This window comes from Olea europaea, unplaced genomic scaffold, assembly GCF_002742605.1.
Source record: "Olea europaea var. sylvestris unplaced genomic scaffold, O_europaea_v1 scaffold2151, whole genome shotgun sequence".
Classification (NCBI taxonomy): Eukaryota; Viridiplantae; Streptophyta; class Magnoliopsida; order Lamiales; family Oleaceae; genus Olea; species Olea europaea.
In genome coordinates this window covers 20,212-35,378 of record NW_019239490.1, presented here as the reverse complement: position 1 = coordinate 35,378, position 15,167 = coordinate 20,212, and the positions used below count along the sequence as shown (strand labels likewise).

At 29.9% G+C, this 15,167-nt stretch overlaps 1 protein-coding gene across 1 annotated transcript; it reads left to right on the top strand.

The window, feature by feature from the left end:
• The first annotated feature begins 11,481 nt into the window (after positions 1-11,481).
• On the top strand, positions 11,482-13,999 carry LOC111380484. Its single transcript, XM_023004065.1, has 2 exons — positions 11,482-11,665; positions 12,425-13,999. The coding sequence occupies exon 2, from the start codon at positions 12,481-12,483 to the stop codon at positions 13,639-13,641; it is 1,161 nt and encodes a 386-aa protein (XP_022859833.1). The 5' UTR covers positions 11,482-11,665; positions 12,425-12,480; the 3' UTR covers positions 13,642-13,999.
• The last annotated feature ends 1,168 nt before the right edge of the window (positions 14,000-15,167 follow it).

Genomic DNA, 15,167 nt, shown 5'->3' with positions numbered 1-15,167 from the left:
TGAAAATTCAAAGAATGCATGTGAAAATGTAGACCCCAGGAGGAAAAGAATAGAGAGGCATGTGAGCCTTTTTTTTCAAAAATCTGATGTATGCAATGATGTAATAGATCAATAATAGTGAGTTTGAATCGTGTATAAATAGAGGTATTTGGGAAAGAATGGATCATCTCGAGTTAGAAACCATTCTCTTTCCTTAAGCTTTCAAAACCAGTTTTTCTGGAAACCCCTTGTATACAATATAAATCTTGTATAAATCATTATAGAAATAAAATCTCAATCTTTTGATATCAGAAAGATATGAGTTTCTAAACTTACTATCCCATAGATTCTTGATAGATTGAAGAAGATAATCTCTTTCTTACTTTAACAAAGAGAGAATTTTCTTTACTTAAGATCTTTATTCTTAATTCTAAGAAAAGATACAGTGAGGGCAAGAAGCTGAAATAGCAGAATTCCCATTGAGGCAAGAGGCCGTTTAAGGGAGCAGTTTGCAGATTCAGAGCCTGAAGGTCACTCGGTTCTAAGAATACAGATTTAAGATCAAAAGTAAGGTAAAATTATTGTCTTTGTTAAATTTAGAAAGAATTCTTCTAATATCTTGAAAGAATTGTAGGGATTATTATTGTTCATGTTTGCAAAAAACTTATCTAAATATGTTATTATTCATAAAGTTTGCAAGGAATTATTTGAATAATGCCAGGTTATACAATTAAAGGATTAGATAATCTGTTAGATAGATTAATGGAAAAAATAGAAAATATTTATTCTCAATTAGAGATTATGGATATATTATCGAAGGAATTTGATAATCTTAGTAAATTACATGACAATTATATTACAGATTATGCTAATTTATTAGATCAAAGGATGAAATTATATATTAAAACTCGAAATGAGAGAAATAGAGGAATTTAAAACTATCCCAATAAATTAAGGATATCTTGTGCAATATATGATAAATTATTTCATTAAGGGTATAATAGACATTTTATCAAAAATGAATAGTAGCAGGTCATTTATAATAATACCCCGAAATGTAGTTAGATGATTATGTATGTTTTGAATTGAAAATATAATGCATGTAATGAAATGATTATGCATGGCTTTGAATTGAAAATATAATATATACTTGGAGTATATGAACAAGAGGAAAAGAGTGAATTTATGCTTTAAATATGTGTTTATTGATTCGTAAAAGTAAGGGGGAATATGAACTATATGATAAATTCATAATGTATATTCCTTTGTCAAATTGATATAAATTGTTCAATTCTACCTTACAAATCATCTTGTTTGTCATAATTGAAAAGGGGGAAATTGTTGACCTATGGTTTACTTCATTCTCAATATTTTGATCATAACAAACAAGATTGATATTGTTTCTAACAATTTATTTTGAGTGATGATAGTTCAATGTTAAAATCTATCAAGCAACATATATTGAACTCGAAATGAAGATCAAATTGGAAGTTGATTATGCATTCAAGTCAAATCATTCGAGACAAGAGCTTAAAAGATAAACGCCAAGAAAAGTCAAGCATTGAAGATCAATGACAAGAAAGATAAAAATCAAAAGTTCAGGAGCCAAACATGGAAAAAACTTCGGAGGAAGATCTAAGACTTGATTTCTTAGGCAAAATGTAAAGGTACTAACACTTTAATATTTGACAATGAATGGTTAAGCTCAAAATCCTTATATGCATTAAAAATAATTTTTGTGCATTAAAAATCATTCCAATGCAATGTTTTGATCAAATATAAAAATGACTTTTAAAAGTGATATTTGGACTTTAAAAAAACTTTTATTATGAAAAATTAGTTAAAAATATTTTTCAAAGGTCCACGCAATTCAAAACTTTCAAATCGGAATAAATGGGGCCAAAACGCAAAAATGCCGCGCTGTCGGGGCAGTCAACTGCCTAGAGAGGCGGTCGACCAGACACCTTCTAATGGTCCAGAATTTGACCGTTCTAACTTCTGATTTTTGCTGTACAAATAGCTATATTGATCTTCCGGATAAGAGGCGGTTGACCGGACTAGTCTTCCGCCAATACAAATTTTTTTCTTGTTTTTGAACTCTTTAAATATCCTCACTCTTTCCATTCTTAATGAGATTTTCCCAAGTGAATCAAAGTGAAATATTTTTGTTTTAAAAATTATTTAAGACTTCATTTGCATTCATTTCATTTGTTTTTTCATATTAAAAACTTTGATTGATTTAAACTCATTAATCATCATTCTCATAAAAGATTTCTATCTTTCTTTGTGTTTAACTTATTTATATCATTCTTAAAAGAGTAGTATATTCTAGAAGGTATTTGCACTTACATTGCATTTATCTTTCTACTTCTTCATATCGAAAAACTTTGATTGTTAAATAAAATTTCTTGAATAATTTTCTTCATCAAAGTTTTTCATATCTCTTTATGCTCAACTTATTTATATCAATTTTCAAAGAGAGATATATTGTTGAAGAAATTTTTTGCACTTATATTGCATAAACTTTTCAACTTCTTCATAATGAAAACTTTGATTGATTGAATCAAATTTGTAAAATTATCATTTTCATTAGTTTCTCATTTCTCTCTTAGTACTTGATTTATTATAATCATTATTTAAAAGAAGATTATTTGAATTTACATTGCATTTAATTCTTTTTCATATTCTCATTGAAGTACCTTGATTGGTTGAACTTAATTTTTTTCATCAAAGTTTTTTATTTAACACTTGAGCTATTATTTGTTACTATTTATTGAAGTGTTAGCCTCTCTTAGTACTTAATTTGTTTTGTATTATTTATCAAGAGAGGATTTGATTGTAAAATCACTTTGATAAAGTGTAGGTCGTGTTGAAGTCTTGGAAAGCTCAACATTGTGTAAGGATTGGTGTTCCCTGTAGTAAGTCACCGTGTATGTCATATTGAGGTCCCGTAAAGTTCAATAGTGTAGGTCATGTTGAGGACCCAAAAAGCTCAACGTTGTAAATGATTGGTGCTCCTTGTTTGTAAGTCACCAAAAGTTTTGTAGAATATTGTATTGTATCATAAGTCAATCAATATAGTGAAAAAGACATTGCTTATGTTGGAGAGTTTGGTAACGGGGGACATAAATCATTGCATTGGATTGAACCTCCACAACATATCGGTTTGCTTCTATTCCCTTTTACTTATATTTTTTACATTTGTTTATTACTCAAATTCTTATATTGTTCTTTGCTTGTTATCGTGTTTGTGGTTATTTGATTAATTAATTCATTTACTTTTGTATTGGTTTAAATCTATAATTAATTTTCGAAAAAGTTTATATAACCAATTCACCCCCCTCTTGGTTAGTTATCCTTGGGTTTTCAAAATGAATACAACTTATAAGTGTGAAGAATTCGCATAAACTCCTTTAATTTGAGTTGGTCTCATCAATGTTATTTTAAATAAGGATATTGATGGTACTAAAATTTTGCACCTGTTAATTCCCAAGCTTAATGACAGAAGAAGCACAGGAATAGAATCTATTGTACCTGAAACAAATGCGCCCTCTCAATAATTAACTTTGGTTTAAAAGGATCCAATTACATGTAACCCTTATCCTTATCATGCAAAGTATTTGTGTTATATTGAAAGTGTTCTATTTGAATTTGAATCAAATCGTGATAGGTAAGCCATGAGGATAAAGGTCATGGGGAATTATAGTCAAAGTAGGATTAATGTTTTCTAGAAGTTGTGAGATAAGGATTACGTTCCATGATGTACGACCCGACCTTAGCGTGAAAGTCCGACCTTGGTGCTTTGGGTAAATGTGGGAGGACATAATCGGGCTATTGACTTCGAGCCCGACCACATAAACTCGAGGCTGTTCTTACCCTAGGAGAGTACTCGAGGTTATCATGATCTCGAGCATGATGTAACGGATCGCCTGTTAAGCCCTTAAAGTTATGAGACACCCTAAGGCAACCTTTGCGCCCGGCAAGCTTAAAATATGCAACATAGCACAATGCCCTCGTTGGTCCTCATTTTTTCAAAATTTTAATGTTTGGAACAGTCTTTTTTTGAAAAATGTGTAATTGAAAAAGAATAAAAAAATTTCAATTTACGGTAATATTATTTTATGAAAAATTGTGTGGTTAAAAATAAGAGAGAAGAAGAAAAAATGTGAATGAGAATGGGGGCTAAACGGGGGCAATATAAGGACATAGAAAGCTTGCCATCGTACCTGAATAAGAGACATCGTTAGTGCATTTCCGAAGAATATAGCAATAAATCCATAACAACAATCTTGCCATGCCGTATGGGTAGGGGATTTCTCTAGGTCCATGACTATGAGGTCGTGGATGATCGAGTCATACAGAAATTGTACATGTCAAATTTATTCTAAGTTTTGTTCAAATAAGAAACACGGTAAATTTAATTGATGTCTGTCAATTTGTGTTGGGTATACCAAGGAAGGATAATGTATTTATGTTGGTATACCAAACATTGGATTAAACATCGGATTTAATCGATGTCAATTTGTGTTGAGTATACCAAAGTAGGTTGCATTAAATTCTACAAGGTATCATAACTTGTGATATTTTTAATGTAAACAGAGTGCACATCCCAAATAAAGCAATCCAATATTCCCTCATATAGAATTATAGATGACTGATAATGGTTCAAATATAAATTTAGTAGCACGAGTCCATTAAGATAAACTTGCATCCTTTTTTCTTTTTTCTTTTTTTTTAATTTCAAATTATAGGCCATTTTCTTGTTGATAGTTTGCTTCTATTTAATGTATCTTATTATCAACAAATATGAACTATTCCTATTTAAACAATTATATAATGTAGGGGCAAAAAATTATATTTTCAAGTATATTAATTACATTTTTTTAATTTGTATGAAAAAGTCTATCTTTATGGGATGGATCAAGGAAGGAGTATTTAATTCCACCAAAAATTGTTTTTATTTGTCCTAATTCATCACACGTTTACATTGTCATCTTTTATAAGAAAAATGATGGTATAAGAAGTCTTGAAATTTAGCTTGTAGTGTATTGGGTTATATATGTTCAGAAAATAATAATAAAAGCATGTATTAGGAGTATGTTTTTAGCAGTCTGTTTGGGAGTGATTTTTTGTCCCAAAAAATTGATTTTTTGACTGTTATTTCACTATTTTAACTGTCATATTTGGTTTCTTTTCTTACAGGTGGACCCCACTTTTCTCCTAACGGTCAAAAAATCAATTCTTAAAATCACTCCCAAACAGGCTTGATCCGGATATTTCAAGAATTATTATTATTATTATTATTATTATTATTATTATTATTATTATTATGTTTATGTTTATGTTTATGTAAATGAAATCGTTCGATTTCATGTAATTTTTGGGGATCAAAGTTCCGATTCGAGAGGTCCAATTTCAATTCAAAGTCGACTTCTAATGACTTCATATGGTTTAATTTGGTTATTTCAAATATCGAAATTACCTATTCAACTCTAAGTTGCATTTTGATTGCGAGCATGAAAAGACAATAAATTCTAGACAAATCAATTGTTTAGAACTTAAATGTGTGGAATTATTAATTAAATGTGTTTAACGGATTTAGTTTTCAATATAGAAAATACTTGTCCTTTTTTTAGTAGTTGGTAGATGAGAGAAAATTGACAGATAAGAGAAAGAAAGAGATAATGGATTTCCTGAAAAATAAAATCATAATATTCCCAAAGAAAATATTTTCCTTAATTTTGAAGAAAACATGATCATGTAACCAAAATTAGTAAAATGTCAATCAAACGGCACAAAAGTAAAAATTTGGATTAAAAAACACAATTTTTATGAAAAATATTGACAATCAAACACACCTTAAATATTTTGTAAATGGATTGATTTCTTGTAATTTTTTGGAAACGCCGATTGTTCATTGAGACTTAGATTTTTCACCCCTAGCATGTTTAGAAGGAGCTTATAATTTATTGTCAGGCCTTGTTTGAGCCCATTTTGAGGAAAATTTATATTTTTGAATTGTATTTTTTGGGGGTTAAAAATAAAAAAATAAATTTTTGTTGTAAAAGGTAAGTTTATTAGAGTTTAGAGGTGAATGACAATTATAACCTTGCAGCCCTAGAAATTATTACTTTTGTATTCCTAATTTTGCCTTATAAATACAAGGTTTTGATTTCTAATAAAACACACACAAGTCTATTGACTTCTTTCTGTTCTGTTCTCTTTTCTTCATTTTTATAATACGTTTTCAACACGATAGCTTAATTTTTTAAAATTTAGTGAAGGTAATAATTTTTACAGGCATGAATATTTATACTGTGTATCAAAATTAATTTGGTAGCAGGTGAAATATTTCAATATACATATGCATCATAACGAGATTGATTCTTCTTCTCTACTTTTTAGCAGCATGCATATTAATTCTAATTCACGTTTGTATGTATAATCTGAACACAAATTAATTCACCTTTTTTTATTCATATACGATCATTTTTTCTACATATCATTCAGTATTAATTCTGTCTTTTCAATCTGTTACATATTAGTTCTATCTTTAATTTCTGTATATGTGAAATTCATATACATGTTTAGTATCTTTTGCATATTGATAAAAAATTTAGCCAATAAATGATTTAGCCAATTTTGTTAACTTTTATGTATGGAGATTCTTTTTCTTAATGCATGTTTGGTAATTAATTTTTTTTATATAAATTCATACCATGTCTATATGGTAATTAAATATTTTTAGATATTATTCTATGAACTTCAGATTAAGAATTTATCATCTTACTGTTACAAAAATAGCACAACATTATAAATAATATTGTAGAAGAATATTAATTGTATATCTATCTATTGTAAATAGTTCGTTGTTGCTCCCGAAATAGCACAACATTATTAATATTTTTAAAAAAATTTACTTGCTTATAAAGAGCATGATATTACAAGTTCAATATTCTAAAATAATATTGACTCAATACTCCTGAAGAAGCATAATTTAAATTATGGTTATTTTAAACGAATATAACGTTGATGTTCTCGAAGAAATGCAACACACACGTTATATAAATATTCAAGAAGAATATTTCATTATTACCCATGTAAGGCATAAATTTTATTATTTAGCTCGAAAGATAGGATGAATCGTTAATGTCAATATTTCAGAAAAATATTGTATTTATACTTTTGAAAATTATATGTCTCGTTGTGTTCCAAAAGAAAGCACATTTTATATAATAATAATAATAATAATAATAATAATAATAATAATAATAATAATAATAATAATAATAAGTACATTTTATATAATAATAATAATATTAAAAAAAAGTTGTGCTGTTGTTCCTGAAAAAATACAATGTTATTAATATTTTAAAAAAATATTAATTGCTCCAAAAGAGTATGATATTATAATTTTAATATTCCTAAAGAATATTGATCGATTATATATAAAATCACGAATTAAATTACTCTATTTATTTACGTGTCCATTTTTCTGCATATGTTTTTAGATACTGATGTTCTGGTCAAATTTTATTATTTTTAAAGAGCATAATAATATAAGATTTAACATAAAATTATGTTTTTACTCCTGAAGAGTAAATCCTTACATAATTATTACTGTAAACAATAATATGCTATTATTCCTAAAGAGCATGACATTAAAATTTTACATATTTTAGAAGAATATTGATCTATTATTCTTGAAAAAGTAATAGTAAAATATAATGTGATCTCAAAATAGCACATTATAATTTTCATTAATATTCTAGTTAAATTTTACTTGTTCTCGAAAAGTATAATTACATATAATCTAACGTAAATTATATTTTTACACTCGAAGAGTAGATTATTGTATAATTTATTATAATATTATTTGATTGCTCTCAAAGAGTTTGAATGATTTTCAATATTTCAAAAGAATATTGACATATTACTTTGAATGAGCAATAATAATAATAATAAAATATATAACATGCTTTTAAAGCAGCACGTGTTCGAAAAATATATTATTTTGAATTCATGTTTATCCGTGAAGGAAAACATATAACTAATGTCGTTAGAACATTGATTAGTTTGGTTACTTGAATGATATATAATTATATAATATTTAATTATATTTTTCGAGATTAAATAATTGAATTATATATTATATTGAATCAGAAGTTCAGTTTGATTTTATTATTTGACATGACTAATTGGACCATCATTGGATCAATAATGATGCGAAATTAAAATTTTTATTGGATATTAAATGAAGAATCAGAAAATTTTTCAATCCAATTAATTCATATATATTATTTGTTTTCTTTATTGACAATTGATTATTAAATATCGCTAGCTAAAATAGGAATTGAATTCCCTATATTTCTGAAAATTAATTAGGATGATATATGGGGCCCATCACCCACCATGTTAACCATCTAAATATTATATATATCTAATAAATTTGACACAAATATTAGATAATTGCATGGTATTCGCAACATCAAGTTTTGGTAAATTATTGCTTAAGTTATGAAGATAATTTTCAGATTATATAATCAAGACTATGTCTTGTTAATGCTAGTGGGCATAAATCTCAACATTTTAATAAGTGTTAGTTGAGATGTCGATAAATGGTTTAACACTATTGTTTGTTAAATGCTTCCAATTAATTTAATTGATAATAAAATATTTCTTATTTTAATTTAGGAAATCCTATTACGCATCATGTCAAAATCACAGTTCTCCCTATTATAAATAGCTTATGGTCAGATTGTAATTTTTCCATCTAATTCTTTTTTATGGTGTAGTATATGTAAAAATCGAACACCACGGTATACTGAAATGGAAAATAATGAATGCTGAGAATAAGTACATAGTTTGAACTATTATTTCAAATGGGTTATATTTTATAAAACTAAAAAAAGTGATTGTCAATTTGATTAGACAATTCTCTGCGCATTAGGGAAAAATTAAGAAGTTGAAAAAAATGTATAAATGCATTATCATCTAAATCCTTATTAAATATCATTCGAACCATAAGTTCGAAAGATAATTTATTTAAATGTATTTATTGATCAAAGAGATCAACAATATCTCCTAATTTTTAATGCTCCAATACGAATTGATATCTTAGGGGACAATTTGTTAGCATTATATTTAATATATCTATGATTCGTCTGAAGCGTGATGGTATTTGATTCTAATAAAAAAAAATTTCAAATAAAAGTGGAGCAATTAGTAAAGATGATTTCATTAAGGAGGCATATACTCTTAATGAGTATTAGACATAACAAATTATAAAATCCCAGATGAGGTTCGGGTACCTGATATGTTGAAAATTGAGATATCTAAATAAGTTATGTTACAATAGGAAAAGAAATAGAATCGAACCAGAAAATAAAAGTTGTCAACAATTTTGTACATAACATACAGTATCATATATGAATCGTGAGGAATCGAAATAAATGCGTCAAAACATATTAATCGAAATAATTTTGGCCAAATAAAATGAAATACAATCTTAAATTGAATTTACTAAACAAATATAAAATTTTTGGACCTGTAGTCCGAAAATCTAAAAATATATACTTATACGAAAAGGAAATGAGAAAAGTGAAGTTGTAATGTGTAATGTACGACTCTCAACATAGTGAATTTTGCAAAGATCGTCATGGATGAAATTACGAGACTATATCATATTATTTTGACGATATATGAAATTTGAAATACATGATAGTCAATTGATCTAGCGTGATTATTAATATTATCTTTAAAAGATTTAATATGCCTGAAGCATAACTCAAATGATACGTGCCTGAGAATCATGTTCTTAGATCATTATATTGATTAAAACAATCTGGACGCATGTGATATAATCGCTTTAGCGAATATTTGTTGAATGAATTCTATGAAAATGAATATGTCCGCCCATTTGTTTTCATAAAGAAAACAAATATTGAATTTGCAATTATGGTTGATGATTCAAATTTAATTGGAACTACTGAAGAGCTCAACAAAACTGTTGGTTATTTGAAAAATGATTTTGAGATGAAAGATTTGAGAAAAATCAAATTTTTTCTAGGGTTGCAAATTCGAACATTTTCCAAAAAAATTATTTGTTCATCAATCTATGTATACAAAAAGTTTTAAAACGCATTTATATGGACACATCCACTAGCATCATCATAGTTGTTCAATCATTCGATGTAAAAAAGGATCCATTTCGTTAACTTGAAGATGGAGAAAAGGTTATTGGTCCTGTAGTACTATACCTTAGTGCAATTGGAGCATTAACTTATTCTGTAAATTACACTCGACTTAACATAACTTTTTCTATAAGTTTCTTTGCAAGATATAGTTCTACACCAATTCAAAAATATTGAAATTTTGTTAAACATATTTTTCATTACCTAAATGGTACTATTGATTTGAGATTATTTTATTCTCAAAAGTCTGGATCCGCTTTAGTGAGATATACAGATGCATGTTATCTCTCTGACCCCACATAAAGTTAAATCACAAACAGTATGTGTTTACACGTGGAGGAACAGCTATATCATGAAAATCCGTGAAACAATCATTGACAGCAACATTCTCAAATCATTTTGAAATTATTGCAATCCATGAAGCAAGCCAATAATGTGTATAGTTGAGGACATGACCCATCATATCCAAAAATCATGCGGGTTAACTCCAACAAAGGATAGTTAACAACTTTGTATGAAGACAATACAATTTGTATTGCACAACTCAAAAGAAGCTATATCAAATGTGACATGATAAAGCATATTTCTCCAAAATTCTATTATACACATGAGCTTCAAAAGAATGACGACATTGATATCCAACAAATTCTCTCAAGTGGCAATATGATCGATTTATTCACAAAAACACAATCAACATCTACATTCGAGAAATTAGTTCTTAATATTGGAATGCGTCGACTCAAACATTTTCAGTGATCAATATCAGTGGGAGTAGCTGTGCTCTTTTTTCCTTCGCTTAGGTTTTGTACCACTAGATTTTCCTAACAAGGTTTTAATGACGAAACATTTACTTTTAGTACTCCAAAATAACTGTACTATTTTTCATTCGTTTGACTTTTTTTCCCATTGAATTTTTATCAAAAAAGATTTTAATGAAGCAGATATTTTATAATGTATCATTCAAAGGAGAGTGTTGTAAAATGTAAGTTTATTAGGATTTAGAGGTGAATGACAATTATAACCCTACAGCCCTAGAAATTATTACTGTTGTATCCCTGATTCTACCCTATAAATGCAGAATTTTGGTTCTTAATAAAACACACAAAAGTCTATTGACTTCTTTCTATTCTATTCTCTTTTCTTCGCTTTTATAACAATTTTTAATATATGTGTAAAATTATTTTATTATAGAATGTGCGGTTGAAAATGAATTTTGAAAAAATAATTTTTTGATAAAATGGGCTCAAACGAATTAATGAAAATTTTTTGAAAAATTAAATTTGCTTGTTTATGCTTATCATTTCCTAAAATCGAATCAAAGATTTCTTCTTTTAGACACTTCCTTTTCGTGAGCCATTGAACTTGTTAGCCGGAGGCGCGCAAGTTGCATGTCTTTCGTTAGGGTTCCAACCATCAAAATTTCCCCTTTGTTTTCTCTTTTCCCATAATCTTTTTAATAAATGAATTTATTTATACACTTGTAACTCCTCAAGGTAATATATCGTTTCATAAATACATCTTTTTTAATTCGATACATATTAATTATACTTTATTGATATGCAGTTCTTATTTGGCATCATGATTTTGCGTAAGATATATGTTCTTAAGACAATTCTTGATCTGTGTTTGTCTTCTTGTTTGACAATTCGTGATTTTGAGGCTTTGCTTGTTTATGCTTATTCGTTTATCTGTTGAATTGGATTATATGTGATTTTTTCAACAGTCTTGATCTTGGTCGTGAGAATTTTAAGATTTGGTGATTTTTCTGATTAAATACTCCTGGTCTTCTGGTGATATTGACTTGGTGTTAGAAACTGTGTGATGTGTTTTGATCGTGTGTTAATGAACCGATTTAAATAGTCCCCCTTTGGCGAGGATTTAATCAGATTTTTAGTAGATTTTTTATAAAAGTTGATAGAAATATACGGTTGAAAAGTTGTAGGTGACTTTAAAATTAAAATCTAGATTTAATCACTTTTTTTTTATTTTTTTTCTTTTTCTTCTTCTTCTTTTTTTTCCTGATGAATCCTGAAGGAGCGGTGTAAGATAATTGGTAACTTTAGCTAAAANTTTTTTTCTTTTTCTTCTTCTTCTTTTTTTTCCTGATGAATCCTGAAGGAGCGGTGTAAGATAATTGGTAACTTTAGCTAAAAGGTGAAATTTTGAGGTTGAAACTTCACATATGTAATTGTTTGTGTTGAAATTGGACAGGATTTAATCTGATTTGGATTTTACTTTTTTGTGGTGCGCAGGAATTTTTTATTAGAGTTGCTTTCCGGAATTTTATGAGGTTTGTTGTGGTGGGACCATGCCTTCTTCAGATAATCAAGGTTTCCCTATAAATTTTGCTTCATTTCGTCAACCAATTTTGAACATTAGAAAGGATCGGGTTCATTCAGAAGCAAGTCACGATTCTACGATTCAGAACCTGGAATCATTTCAAAAACGAGTCTCTGCCCAGTTTCATATTCTTTCTGCTGTTGACCCGGATGAATTTCTCTCTGTTTCATGGATTCGAAAGCTGTTAGATGCATTTGCTAGCTGTCAGGAGAATTTTAGACTGATATTGGGCAATAACAAATCACAGCTCTCAAAACCACCAGCTGATAGGCTTGCTTGTGAATTCTTTGACAGGGCTATTAAGGCACTAGATATTTGCAATGCAACTCGTGATGGAATAGAGAGAATTCGACTGTGGCAGAAACATTTGGAGATCATTGTAAGCGCTTTGGATAGTGAACAAAGAACAATAGGTGAAGGTCAGTTTCGTCGCGCAAGAAAATCTTTGATGGAGTTGGCCCTTTTGATGCTAGACGAGAAAGATACCGGGTCTATGTTTTCATACCGCAATCGGTCTTTTGCACACAAGGGCAAGGATCACAGCTGTCGTTCATCAGGTCACTCACGATCCCAATCATGGAGTGTATCTCCTTCTTGGTCAGCATCCAAGCAGATCCAATCAATCGCAAACAACTTGGTTCCTCCCCGTGCCAATGAAATTGCAGCCACTAACGGTCTAGCGGTTCTTGTCTTTACAATGAGCTTTGTTCTCCTGTTTGTTTTATGGGCTCTCGTTGCAGCAATACCGTGTCAAGATCGAACTGTGCCGATTAATTTTGCAATCCCACGTAATTTCGCGTGGAGTGCACCATTGTTATCACTTCATGGTCGGATTTTGGAGGAATCCAAGAAGCGAGACCGCCGAAATTCCAGTGGATTGTTGAAGGAAATATATCAAATCGAAAAGTCGGTACATCAGCTAACAGATTTGGTGGATTCTACTCGGTTCCCACTTACAGGGGAACACAAGGAAGTGATGAGAGTGAGCGTTCATGAATTATCATTGGTATGTGAAGTTTGTAAGACTGGACTGGATCCACTAGAGCGCCATTTAAAGGAAGTTTTCCGAAAAGTTATGAGTGTCCGGACCGAGGGTCTTGAGTTCTTAGGCAAGGCTACAGAACGTTAGTTACTGATATTGAACTATGCTGATCAGAAGTGAAAGATTCCAATTTATCATCATTCTAATTTTTTCTAGCCTAATTTAAGAAAAGAAGAGAGTGTCGCTGAAGATGAAGGATTTTAGCAGGTAGCTCTTTTGTATTTATAGATATACCTACTGTAGAAAAAACACGCTGTTAATATCTCTAATCATCCTGTTTCAAGACTTCACCACGAGCTTGACGCCTTCATCAAAATTTAATCTTTCTATCTTTTCTGGTCATACATGTACAATGAACATAATCTTTTGTTGATTTGCTTCCCCACAATGATATTGACTCAAACAAGACTTATCTCTTATTTGCAGCGGCCCTGTGGAATAGCCTGTGTTTTCCCCTAGAAAATATTGATTTCGTTTATCGTCCTTGTCATGCGTATATTTGTGAAAATATTTGTCTGTTATTGGTTTCCTTGGTTTGGAAGACCTATTGCTGTTTGTGTTTGATATGTATGGAGGTTTGATGACTTAAACTATTTTAGGTAGACAGTTTTTATGAGACGACTTAAACTATTGATGTTTGTATTATCATGATGATGCATGATTTGACTCTCCCTTAGGTTCTTGAACTACATTTATTGGAAACAAGCAATCTCTACTTAGACGCCTGGTTTTTTGAAGTTAATTCTCTCTTAGTATTAGTATGCACGTTGTTACGTAGTTTTAGGTCTTGTTACAGCGTTACGCATTGGAATAGCTTGGTTTTTGTGTCTAAATATTGTGATTCTTGTGATCCCATTTCGAGTTAAATTATTAAGGTACTCAAATTCAACTCGACCATAGGTCTTGTTTCATTCAACTAGGAGTTTATATTAATACATAGAATTACTATCTCTACATAATAATAAATATCTTATAAACAAATTCTTTAAAATTAACAATTAAAAATCCTTTTCTTTTAAAATTATGGACGGCCGGTGGGAAACTTTGCCTCACCGACCACGTTTTAATGATCCGAATATTATCGGATCCAGTGCAAAAATATGGGTAACGGATCGGCCCAAATTAGTCCCCAGTTGGGCTCTCCGTTTTGTTTTCCCTCTTGTCTAGGATTCCTTCTCTCAAGGGAGATGGATTTTGATTAAATTAAAGTATTAATCCTAAGGCGGTGATTTCACTACAACGAACCACTCGTACAGCACCCCCACTTTATCACCTTCCAAATTACCTGATTCTCCTCTTGACATCCTTGACCACCACCCTACCCGACCACAAGTACGGTATTCTCACAACCCAACACTCCATTGTATCTAAAGGAAATATTAGAAGAACGCAGATGAATTGGGGGCTGACGGATCAAGAAGTGGACGCAGTTTTGCAGTTAATTCAATTCCGAAGAGATTATTATGCCGATACCAAAGGTGCTCGAAATTGTGTTTATATGCTGAATTTCCCACACAAACAAGAAGAAAGGGTCGAAGAACGTGCGGGTGAAAAGGGCGAGAACTTAATTAATGGTACGGAGCCAGAAGAAGCTTTGCCCCGGAAGAAAAGGA